The 13,288-nt window shown below is 40.6% G+C and overlaps 1 protein-coding gene across 1 annotated transcript in view; it reads right to left on the bottom strand.

Moving 5' to 3' along the window:
- Positions 1–8,466: 8,466 nt before the first annotated feature.
- The window catches only part of LOC127441215 (ovostatin-like), a 7,148-nt gene continuing 2,326 nt past the window's right edge, over positions 8,467–13,288 (bottom strand). Inside the window, exon 10 of the mRNA XM_051698390.1 lies at positions 8,467–8,571. Within this exon, the coding sequence (XP_051554350.1) occupies positions 8,467–8,571 (105 nt within the window). The remainder of the gene's footprint in view (positions 8,572–13,288) is intronic.

Raw genomic sequence — 13,288 nt, 5'->3', positions numbered from 1 at the left:
GTGAATCACCCTGCCTGGGCACGGTAAGTCCAGTCGTCCCCCTGGTGCCGCTGCACGGAGACTGGAGGCCTGGTTAGATCTCTCCAGCCCCTCAAGGTGGCTCATCAGGACGATTCGCCTCGGCTACACGATCCAGTTCACCTGACGCCCGCCCCAGTTCAGTGGCGTCCTCTCCACTACGGTGCAGGGCGAGAGTGCCTCCGTCCTTCGAGCGGAAGTTGCCACCCTTCTGGCGAAGGGAGCAATAGAGCCCGTCCCCATAGCAGAGTTGCGCAAGGGCTTCTACAGCCCTTATTTTATCTTGCCCAAGAGAGGGGGAGGGTCGCACCCAATCTTGGACCTGCGTGCCCTAAACAAGGCCTTACACAGGCTTCCGTTCAGAAGCGCATCCTGGCATCAATACGATATCAGGATTGGTTCGCGGCCATCGATCTGAAGGACGTGTACTTTCACGTATCAATCCTTCCTCGACACAGACCCTTTCATCTGTTTGCTTTTGAGGGATGAGCATACCAGTACAAGGTCCTCCCCTTTGGTCTGTCCTTGTCCCCTCGCATCTTTACCAAGGTCACAGAGGCTGCCCTGGCCCGCTAAGGGAGAAGGGCATCCGCATTCTCAATTATCTCAAGGACTGGCAAATCCTAGCTCACTCACGAGATCTATTGTGTGCACACAGGGATCTTGTGCCTCAGCACCTTGACCAACTCGGGCTTCAGGTCAACTGGGAGAAAAGCAAGCTCTCCCCTGTGCAGAGCACCACTTTTCTCGATATGGAGTTGGACTCAGTCACTCTCAGGGCACGTCTTACAACCGAACGTGATCAGTCAGTGCTGACCTGCCTGAAGACCTTCAGGCAGAAGGTAGCGGCACCAGTGAAACAATTTCAGAGGCTCCTGGGGCATATGGCATCCTCAGCGGCGGTTGTCCCCCTCGGGTTGATGCATATGAGACCGCTTCAGCACTGGCTACAGACTTGAGTCCCAAGGTGGGCATGGCACCATGGCACCCGGTGTGTGACCATCACGCCACAGTGCCGTCAGACTTTCAGCCCTTGGTCGGATCCGGCGTTTCTAAGGGCAGGTATTTCTCTTCCATCTTCAATCAAGTCGACGTTGCTGATTTCTCCGCCAGCCCACCAAGAATCAGCAGCCGTATCGCCCGCCGACAGAGCAAGGAAACGGCCTCCCGTCATCACCCGAGCCTCGAGGAACCGAGTCTGAGTTAAAGGACGGATGAACACACATTCTGCATCCTCATGCGATTCAAGTAAGAGGTTAACGTCTGGGCAGAGATAGAATATTATAGCGTGTTATTCTTGTGTTTCAAGGTTTTTGCTTGTACAGTTTACGGACCACCATGTCCGCTCATTATTAATACACAGGGTATTAATTATCACGAATTTGATTTGCTGTATTGTGGTCCAACCACATTGGGCTGTTGTGTATTTCCGCCATCACGGGTGAGACCGGCGAACTGAGTTTATCCATTAAAGAATCAAAGAACACGGAACGGTTTACGAGCCGTCCACCGCATCTCTGAGTGATAAACTAACAGCTGCTTTCTCTCCCACGATCGCGAAATCGGCTTTGGGACCGTCACTTTATTCTCTCTCTCTCTCTCTCGTACTAACCACGCACACGCACGCGCGTGACCCCTCACAAACATTGTGGCACACATTTTTGTCTAGTAGATAGCTTCGTGATAAAGCTCAGCTTCGTCCCTAAGCTACCATTGACTGGTTTCTCTCCGCCCACATTCGCGGCCATATTCCCTGACCGGAAGTCTCACGTGACATACTCTCCATGAGAGTCACGTCCGCCATTTTGTGCGCGTCCCTCCTTACACACACACACACACACACACACTCTCACACACACACCTTATGTGTTATAGGATTATTTTAGTTTCCATATCTAATCATATCACCGTTTAGTTTGTAGTTGTAAGTCGGAAGTTTATTGACTGCATTGTATTAATTATTAATTGATATTACTGCATAAATAAACTTTGTTTATATTACAAAGAGAAGTGTTTTGGTTTGTTTTGCATACGCCTGTTTCATGCTGACGGGATATCAGTGCTTGGATTCAAGCCTTCATTCATTGTTTTTTTTCCCAAAAATCGATATTCTTCGGATGTCGATTTTCCTAAGAAAACGATCTAATATTGAGACTGTTATACTATCTGGTTATTAGTCCCTGATCCCAGGGTGGTGCCCCGTCAATGTTAATCCTTATTAATATTCTGTTGATTTTTGATAATTATCTTTGATGATTGTTGAATTTGAATGATCAATAAGCTTGTGTTAATTTTAATTAATGTTTCATCGATGTTAACAATTAACGATTATCTTTGATAATTGTTGATTTAAAGGATTAAAAAAGCTAACATTGATTCTCATCAATGTTCTATTGATTTTAATAATTAATAATTATCTTTGATAATTATTAATTATTGCTAATAACCAAACCTGCTCCTAAACGTAGCACACTGCATTTACTGGAGCCCCATATGAGGTTTTAATGAGTTAGATTCAATTAATTAATTAAAATATTAATTAATAACTAAATAAATAATTAATTATTTCTGATAGTAACACTGATCTAAACAACCAGTAAAGCCCTGCATAGGATAGTTGAGTTGGCACTACACCGCCACCACATTCCTAGCAAGATCAAGGACCTGATTATTACAACAAATTCAGGTTGAGGGTTACTTTGGGTTCAGAAACATAGAACTGGCACATGCTTGGGAAAGGAATAATAACAGACTGCACTAGCTCTTTTTGCCCTTGCCATGAATATGGTGGCTAAGTCAGCTGAGGTGGAGTGCAGAGGCCCCCTAACCAAGTCTTGTGTGCGACAGCCTCCGATAAGAGCATTTATGGACGACCTCACCATCACAACAACATCTGTCCTGGGGAGTAGGTGGATCCTACAAAGCCTTGAGATGCTCATCACCTGGGCAAGGACGAGCTTTAAACACACCACGTCAAGGTCCATGGTGCTGTAGAGGGGGAAGGTGGTTGATAAGTTCCACTTCCAACTCTCTAGAACTGCCATCACAGAGAAACCAGTCAAGAGCCTAGGGAAGCTCTTTGACTCGACTCTGAAAGATTCTGCCGCTATTCAAGAGTTCAACAAAGAGCTTGAAGACTGCCTCATTAAAGTTGAGAGGCCTGCCTGGCTGGTTCAAAGCTTGGATCTATCAACATTCCATCCTGCCCCGAGTGCTGTGGCTGATGCTGGTGTACATGGTTCCTTTGTCAACAGTTGAGTCCCTGGAAAAGAAGATAAGAGGCTTCTATGGTATATTTTCATTTAATCATTCAGTTAGTCTATTTTGATGATTGCATTAACATGTATGCAATACGCAATGATCTAAAAATGACAATGTGTAATCAATGTACTATGAATAACTGCATTATAAATGTTATTCAATATGTTAGATACTTAATCATTCATTTATTGATTTAACTATCATTTATCATTTAATAATCAAAGTGCAAATCAATGGAAAAATGTTGCTTGGCTTCTCTTGGGAGAATTACAGTCTCTCTCTGTCTCCTTGTAAGGCCCTTTCTGTGAATGTTTTTAATAGAATAGAGTGAGACAATGCATGATTTGTCTGTGTCAAGGAATAATGAGTTAATGCTTTTAATAGAACAGAGTCCGACAATGCATGATTTGATGCAGACAATATGTGGAATTGGGAGTATTGGGATGAATCAAGATGCATGCGTCAAGAGGAAGTCTCAAGGATAAAAAAACACCACCTGTGGCATCACACACAGTTCTTCATCTCAAAGGGATGTGCTGTGTGTGACCAATAAACTGAAAAAAGGGAATCATTTAATATAATAATCAAATTAATGCAGAAAGTAATGATTGTTAGTTAATATAAAATATGTAACCATATGAAGTGATTACAGTGTGTTTTATGCATATAAAATAAAATAGTTATGCTTTTGCCACCACTGAAGTAAGTTAAGCCAGGATGTCCTGTTAGGAGTGATGACGTAAAAATCGAGGCATAAGATTTTATTGGATGATATTATTGGATGATATCATGGATTAATTTTATTGGACAAAAAGGCCATCCTCAAAGAGAACAGAAACTGTATAAAAAAGGCATGTTCTAAAATGTAACTTTAGATGCTTCATGAACCATCTCGGCTTTGTTACTCTGTAATAAAAGTCTATTTTTGGAATCAGAACTTTGCACCTCCAAGAAATCTTTGACTCGACTGAGCTTCGATGGCGGTTTTTGGGAATCTGCCATGACACTTCCCCGCAGCACAGCTCTGCAGCACTGTACGGGACCAGTAACATTTTTCAGCTCCCATTCAGCACCCTAACTGAAGAGTTTATGGTGGCATGAACAAGAGAAGCCCTACAGTACAGGGATTCAAGGGACCCAAAGGTGTCAGCAGCCAGTATTGATGTGAAAACAGGAAGAAAATGGAGAGCTGAGAATGCAGTGGAGGTGGCAGAGTCTCGACTAGGGCAAAAGGCACTGGTGGGCAATGTGACAACCGGCAGAGCAGGCTTGGGATGTTTCCCAACGACCCAGGTTGGCAAGGTTCAGGGCAAAGACAGACATCTTTGTCAGACACACACCTGTGACCATACCAGAGGCTGGAAGACACACTGTGAGCCCACAGAGGTGGGCTGTTGGGGCTTTGTTGGACACTTTGTTAGGGGCTCTGTAAAGTCCTGAACCTGTTGGGCATCACTGGGATGGCAAAGAGATTCGCCATTATATCTGTGAGTGAAGCCGCAGAGAAAGCTACCAGGTGGCTATGGATCCAGAGGGCTGATCCGTGGGCATTTGCTGCTGGGACGCAGGTTGGGGACTGACCAACCCTGGGCGGGTCGCCTGGGAGAGGGCATCTGATGTTGAAAGACCCAAAACACCTAAGGGCCCTAGGTCACATCACTGTTGATGTATCCCATCTAGACCACAGGTGTCAAACTCCAGCAGAGTTTAGCTCTAACCCTAATTAAACACACCTGAATCAGCTAATTAAGGTCTTCAGGAGTGCTTGAAGATTACAAGGAGGCATGTTAGTACAAGGCTGGAGCTAAACTCTGCAGGGCTGTGGCCCTCCAGGAACTGAGTTTGACACCCCTGATCTAGACAATGTATCTTACACACAACTGAAGAAAATTACATGACATCCAATTTTTTTATATCTGCTATACAAGCTTGAAGAACATTTAAATTAGTCAGATTATAGGGATTCAACGATAATGCAGGTCATCTGCATAGCAATGAAAATTAATGTTGTATTTTCAAATCACAGAACATTTTTAACATATAAAATGAAAACAATATTGGCCCTAACAGGGATCCTTGCAGACAGGGTTGGGAGGGTTACTTTTGAAATATATTCCACTAAAGATTACAGAATACATGCTGTAAAATGTAATTTGTAACGTATTCTGTTAGATTACACAAGGTCAGTAATGTATTCTAAATATTTTGGATTACATCTTCAGCACTGGTAGATTTTTTCACTTGTTTTGACTATAAAAACTCTGCCAGTACAGAAGACAAAATTCACGTTAAAAATATATTCTCTGAATAACCTAAATATCTTATGCAGTGTTGTTTCTAAAACAAGATGAATCTAACTGATCTTGTTTTTAAGGATTTTTAGATATTTTTACAGGAAAACAATACAAAAATTATTATCAAGAATACGATTTTTGCCTAATATCAAAGGTCTTGCTAGAAAAAAAAAGACATTTTGGTCCCACATGAATTTTCTTGATAAAAAAATATGATCGTGTCTGGGAACATGTGCATGTAAAATGGCTAGAAATAGCATTTTAGCTTAGTGTGAAGCTGACAATTTACACAAGGTTTATTTCTATTTCTTCTGCTCCAAACTTACTTCAAACATTCTTCTGTCTGCTTGCATGAATGTAACACATCATAAGAAAGTGTTACACTGCTGTTCAAATGCACTTTGGATCAAACTATTTATATGTATAAATGTTTTCCATCTGAAAGGACTAAATATTAAATGAAACAAATGACAATAAAATGCAAAGTATGCATTCGTGCATCTGTGCCTGTACTGCGTGCACATGCTCAGCTTGCACATTTGCAAAGTAAAAGAGAGCACAATTATTTATAAATTAATTAGAACAATTAGAATTATTAAATGACAATTATAATTATTAAATTGCATATGTAATGCAAGTAACAACAGAACAGAAACTATCATTACTAAAAAATAAAGAGTTATTCCTAGCATCATTAAATAACAGGAAAATGTAATCTGATTCTGATTATTGTCACACCCAACTCTGCTCAGTAGAAGCTCTATACAGTATGTACTTTGCAGTGACACTAAATTGATGTTAAAAAAGTTAAAATTGTGAATGAGTAGTATATTTTGTATTTTCATGTGTTTTTGGTGAGTGAAATAGCCTTCCCTTTATTCAAATCTAGGGCCTACACAAACATACCATAAAGCACAAATCGTTAAATTTCTGTCTGTAATTTCTGTTCATAAACTCATCTTGTTTGCAGTCTCTCTCTCTCATTCTCTCTCTCTCTCTCTCGTAGCATTGCAAGTTTCCAGGTTGATGAACTTGTTATTGGAGCCGGTGGCCAGTAACTGACCACAGGGGCTCCAGGCTACACAATAAATGGAGCCTTTATGATGCTTGTTCCACTTGACGTGGATTATCAAACGCTTACTCGCACCCGAGCCACCGAGAGAAACAAGACAAACACAGCACACACACATACCATTCACACATCTTATCATTCAACTATAATTTTAGAGATTGGCTTCATGTTAACTTTAATCGTCACTTATATTTTGACTTCCCACTTTGACTGTGGTGGTTCTATGGTTCACTAATGGTATCAGATGGTAAATAATCATAGTTTGATTTATGTACTCTATACCACGTTACTGTATTGTGCCATATTCAATGCCATGGTGTTCACTTGCTATTTTCAACTTCAAAGTGTTCAAGACAAGCATGTTGCAAAAAAACAAAACAAACATAGAACTACCATGGTACCATGTCCACAAATTAAGGCATGAAATCTCTCTTTACGTTTCCTATCAGTATAATAGTTTTACTGCCTCGAGTGTTTAGGACACATTAGAATACATTAGCTGTTCAAATATGCCAAAATTTCCATTGCTGCCCTAAAAACAACTTTGAGAGAAGGTAAAACTCTGATTTACATTTCAACACGTTGTGCTTCATTCTGTCAAGTCTCATCTTTTATAACACCTCATACATTGAGCTCATGTAGGCCGAACAAGTATCCAGTAACTAGAACATATTAAACCACTGCTTTGAGCTTCCACTTCATTATAAAAAAAACAACAACAACAAAAAAACAAAACAGGTATGATATTTTGGGCTATCAAATTCCAGACTGTTTTATGGAGGAAACAAAAACTGAAAAAAAAAAACTAATTGAGTTATGACTGATAACCAACATGATTGCTGATAATTCTTTCAGCATAAATCCAAATACTGTTGTGTTTTGTCCGTGTTTAAATTAAATATAGGCATCAAAACATTATAATGTATAGTAGAATAGAAAACTGTTTAATACTTCTGTAAACTGGCATATAAAAAAAAACAAAATTTGAATTGGAAGAAATAGGTCCTGATTTTATTCGCTTCTAATAGAACAATTTAGGCAAATACTGATAAAAGACACATTAAAGCTGAAGTGCATAATTTCTGCAACCCTAGAGACACCAAATGGAGAGAAAAAAAAAAGTTTTCAAACAGATTTTCAAATACACCCCTTCCATTTGCCATCGGTCAAACTAATATGTTGTTCCCAGGCCAGTCCTTAGGGCGGTGTAACCGGTGCAAGTTTATATATTCACGTCCATATAATTGACTCAATGTAACTGAATTTATTTGTGGTAATCAATATTGTAACAAACTGATTGAGCTCAACCTTGCATGGAACCCAAAACATTCCTTTCAGAACAACTTTTTGCCAGTGCCTTACATTCGAGGAAATTTGGACCCCCACATCTGAGTAAGCCACCTTTTAAACTATTACACCCCAACTACTGTGCTGTGCATTTTTTGCAGGAATTTAAGCCCTCAATTAAATCTTGCCAATACAAAAAGGCATGCATTACACAACTTTATTGAAATTCAAAAGCAACCACCGTCTCACACACAGAGGGAGGAGTATGTAGTCTCAGACTGGTCACCTTAGAGGGGGGCCAAAAAAATTTTTTTTTGCTTAAGGTGGTGTACAGTATACACAGGGAATCATTGAGAGCAATCATGCTATTTGATAAAGCCATACTTGGTTCATATTAGTCAGACTTCAATCAGGCATCAAAAACCATTGTATATGTCAAGAGTACAATTATATAAGCCAATGCACGGACCTGCACAGACGCATGTCAATACTACAGTTGCCTGGAACATTCAGAGATTTCTCCTGATCCAGCAGCTAGTTTGTCTCATTCACAACAAATTGATAGGTTTCTCCCACGGATGATACGGTCACTGTGCTGGATCCAGTTGAGCGGAACACTCTGACGTACAACGATAGAGCCTGCAGAGCCACAACGGTGTCCCAGTCATCAAAACAAACATTAGAACATGGCAATACATTACATGTATAAAACAGGTAACCCAGGTCTCAACACTTAGCATGTTAAATTTAAGTAGTTCGAGAAACCTGTGTGGATGAGAATCCTCCATAGGGATTCTGCTGCTGCACAAGCTAGCAGACAATCCTGTTAGCATAGCCGAGGTCAGCTGGACTGAGTGGATTTTCAGTAAGAACAGCTAACAAAACATGTTGCATTCTTAGACCAAATGTTTAAAATTGCATTACATACCTTCATTTCATGGTAGTAAAGAATTCCCTCTTCCACAAAACAGCCATCTGGATCCTGCCTATTAATAAACCAGTTCCTTGCACAGGATAACATTTGGATAAACACACATCTGTGCTTTACCAAAACACCTCAGGACAAATGAAGTCAACCTGGAAGTGAAGATTTAGGAAAAACTAGCTTTCCCCAATTTATCAGAGGCATCTACAGAAGGATTCTACATACCATGTATTCCCATCACCAGTACCAAATGCACTGTATGAACCATCAGGATGTTTGAGGTTCAGTTCTCTCTGGTATCCTGTTTTGTTTGACAATTAATATTGGAAATAAGTTTATTTAAATATAGTCTATGGGCAATATAAACATTTTATTTTATTGAAAAACGTTTTTTGAAAATAATAAATTATTAGTTTGTGCTATATCTCTTTCGAAAAAATGCATCAACCAAAAATTTAAAAAATTGGCTCTTTAGTGAAAAAAGGTTCCCGACCCCTGGTCTAGTTCATGGCAGTGGAGTAGCAAAGGGTGGGCGGGGGTCAGCCTAGGCCACCCAAATTAGACCCAGGCCCACCCAATATATTAGAGATTATTCTTTGACTTCAAATATATATTTATAAAATAGTTTTAAAAATGCACAAATTCTGAACGTGTGAAAGAACAGTTTGAATGCTAGTTTTGAATTCTATGTCTATGTTGCTTAGAAAGCCCACAGGATCATCCTTCCCTTCAGGCAGCCTTAACAACCAGGGTTTACTGTTTCTGCTGTGATCATACAAGTCTACCACCTGTTGTTCAAGCATATATGCTTGTTGACCAGCTTTTTCTGTTCTCTCTGTTCCCCTGTGAGAAAGTCAATTTTAGATCACATAATTTAAATTGTATTCATGTGCAAAGAAAATTCGCATTGCTGCCAACTCGGGTCGCCATGTTGCTTCCATGTCTGCTCGGCCCGTTGTAGCTCCTGATTTTTATTTATTTTTAGTTGTAGAGGATGATGATAACAAATAATGAAGTTTGTGATTGTGTGCCATTTGTAAAAAAAAATAAACATAAAAAATAATGCCTCAAATTTTTTGAAAAAGCCAATAAACAGAGTGTAACAAGTTCTGTTCTCTTGGGCAATGGAGGAGCCAGGAGGCAACGAAGCAGTGCAGGCAAGAAGCAGGGCTCTCTCTCTCCCACATACAACACACGATCATGCCCCCAATCCCCACATAGGGCTAAGTGCCAGAGCTCCATTAATGTGTGTCTAGGCCAGGGGTCAGCAACCGTTTTCATTGGAAGAGCCACTTTGAGCAAAAAATAAAAATAAAGACGTCTGGAGCCGCAAAACATCTTTATTAACGGATGTTATTTACCATTGTAAACTGTAAAATCTGGATCAACAAACATCAACACAATTAATTCAGTTGAGAGAAGGAAAATGTTTTGAAGCTATTTATATTATGCTAAATAACACATTGACAGAACATGTATTTCAGTTGCTATACAAAGCCTACACATTACATTGGCCTGCTCAACAGGTCTTATGTCTCATGTATATATTTTAACTATAGCCTACTTTTCAAAGCTATGTCTTTTTCTGGACCTCACTTTAGATTTTTTCAATGTCTTTGTTAAATTTCTTGTTTAAATTTCTTCAATGAATGGCTTTCAGTGCTTTATAATCTCCTGAGCTTCAACGATACTTGTAGCAGCAATTTTATTTGTGGATTGCATCCACTTAGTAAAGGTATGCTTACCTCTAATCTGCTCTTTGCTGTGGTTCTGCAATTGTCATCCCGGCCAGAATGCTGTTAGCAAATGTATAGTGTCTGCTATTAAAATGTCTTTCAAAGTTGCATTTTTTGTTGTTTGACAATTTTTCAGTGCAGATCAAGCATACTGGCAAGCCCGCAGCGTTGACTGTGAAAGCATAGAAATCTATCCATGCAGCATTAAATCCTCGGTTTTCAACTGACAATTTTCTTTTCTTTGAAGCCATAGTTAGCTATATTAGGCTTGTTAGTCAGCTCTAACCAATTAGCTAGTCAACATTGACTTAACAATATAAATGCACTGCACTAGCTAGCTGTTGATTTCCACCAAATTCAACAATTCAAAACAGGCGGGGGCCTCGGTAGCTCAGCGAGTAAAGATGCTGACTTCCACACCTGGAGTCGTGAGTTTGAATCCAGGGTGCGCTGAGTGACTCCAGCCAGGTCTCCTAAGCAACCAAATTGGCCCAGTTGCTAGGGAGGGTAGAGTCACATGGGGTAACCTCCTCATGGTCACCATAATGTGGTTCCACGGAGATATAGTACGTGTGGAGGCTTCATGCTATTCTCCGCGGCAACGCACTCAACAAGCCACGTGATAAGATACATGGATTGATGGTCTCAGTTGCAGAGGCAACTGAGATTTGTCCTCCGCCACCTGGATTGAAGCGAGTCACCATGCCACCATGAGGACTTAGAGCACATTGGGAATTGGGCATTCCAAATTGGGGAGAAAAACAAACAAAAAACTATTCAAAACAGGCACCAATTGGCCTTGTATGCTAGCAACGACTAACACACATTTTTTTTTGCTTGCAAAATATTTCTAATTTTCATTTTATTTGGATGAATAGAGGAGTCACGTGATGCTATGCGAGTAGAAGCAGCCTAGTGGCGAGCTCCACGCTGCACTTTGGCACAATTATCCTTTCAGTCAATATTACTCGGTGAGAACTGATTTGGTTTTGATTGTTAAACTGCACTGGAAGTGTAGGATGTCAAAGAATTTGAAATCGTCAACCTGTAGGGACATTAAAAAAATTTACTGTAACATGCGTCTAACCCCTCTCAAGAGCAAGATAGCAGGGGTCTGGTTGGGAATGGCAGCACGCCCCAGAATGCTAACAAAAATCTCAAACGACACATCTGCGGAAATATGTCGAGCGACCACATCTATGGAAGCGAAACCTTCTACCCTGATCACAAGAATGGATGAAGAGGTGCAGACTAACCCGCCGGCCACGAAAACTGATATGGATCAGGTGTGGGAATAATTAGAGGATATGGAAAATCAAAGCAGATGTAATAATGTTCGTTTCGTTGGAATCCCAGAGGGAAAGGAAGGTCAAGATATGGTCAAGTTTCTGAACGGGCTTATTCCTAATTTGTTCGACACAGCGGACCATGATCTGGAAATAGAGCTCTTGGTCGGCTTCCTGGGGCGGGTGGCAGATTCACATTCATTCTGGCAAGATTCTTGTGGTCAGCAGAGAGAGATTTTGTTTTACGTGTGGAGAGGAATAAAGGCAAACTGTGCTGGGAGGATTACAACAGTATGGTTTTATATTAAAAAAGAAGACAGAAAAGAGGGGAAGAAAAAAAACACTGGACTGAAATAATCCTGTAGCAATAGTGTCACGGGAAATTGTGAGCGTGCATGGACTGTCGGATTTCCAGGGGATGGACGCCAGTTGAGACTGTTATGTGCGAGGATAAAGACCATCTTTTTTTTTGTTCTGTGGGTTATTAAGGATTTTATAGTTACATTAACGTTGGATAGTGGTCTATATAATTTAGTCTTGGGTACACAATTTTTCTTTGCATGTCATTATGTCACACTTTAATATAGGTAAAATGTTTCTCTCCACGTGGAATGTTAATGGGCTGGGGCACCCTATAAAAAGAAGGAAGGTTGTATCTTTTCATAAGCATAAGAAATATGATATAGTGTTCCTTCAAGAAATGCACCTTTCTTCACAGGAAGCTGAAAAACTTGGTAGTGCATGGGGTGGGCATGTGTTTTGTAGTGCTGGTTTGAGTAAGAGCAGGGGAGTCATCACACTGATAAGTAAGCATTTACAATTTAAATGTCTCAAACAGATTAAATTTAGAGTCATTGAGGAGTCAAGTGATGCCATGCAAGGATCGGATGTGTGAATGGCGAGCTCTGCGCACTTTGCTAGTTTGAATACCTTTTAATGACATAAACTGGTGAGATTCAATATACTCTGTTCCATAAATGTTCTAGCAGGACAATTTGTCAAAGAATTCAAAATCCTCTGGCTCTGGAGACATTAAAAGACACTTATGTCTTCAGGCTGACACCCCTGAGAAGGCCGCAGACCAGGGAGTCGATTTGGTCAGAGAATTGCGGGAAATGCGGTAAGAGATGTTGAACATGTGGGCAATGTTGACGAAGGTCATTGCTGACTTGGAGGATCTTGCTGTGATACGTTGATCGATCACTGCCATGGAGGCTAAATTTACTGATGTAGTGGGAGATGTCGAGAAACGGATAGATTATCTGGAGTCATCGGAGAGGGAATTATCTGCTAATCCGCTAGCAACCAAGGTGGATTTGGAGCGTGTCTGGGAGAGGTTGGAGGATATGGAAAACCGTAGCCGGCGGAATAACGTCCATATCGTGGGAATCCCGGAGGGAGATGAGGGA

This window comes from Myxocyprinus asiaticus, chromosome 5 (assembly GCF_019703515.2).
Source record: "Myxocyprinus asiaticus isolate MX2 ecotype Aquarium Trade chromosome 5, UBuf_Myxa_2, whole genome shotgun sequence".
Classification (NCBI taxonomy): Eukaryota; Metazoa; Chordata; class Actinopteri; order Cypriniformes; family Catostomidae; genus Myxocyprinus; species Myxocyprinus asiaticus.
The sequence above is the reverse complement of the archived record's forward strand: the minus strand, read 5'-3'. Positions and strand labels throughout refer to the sequence as shown.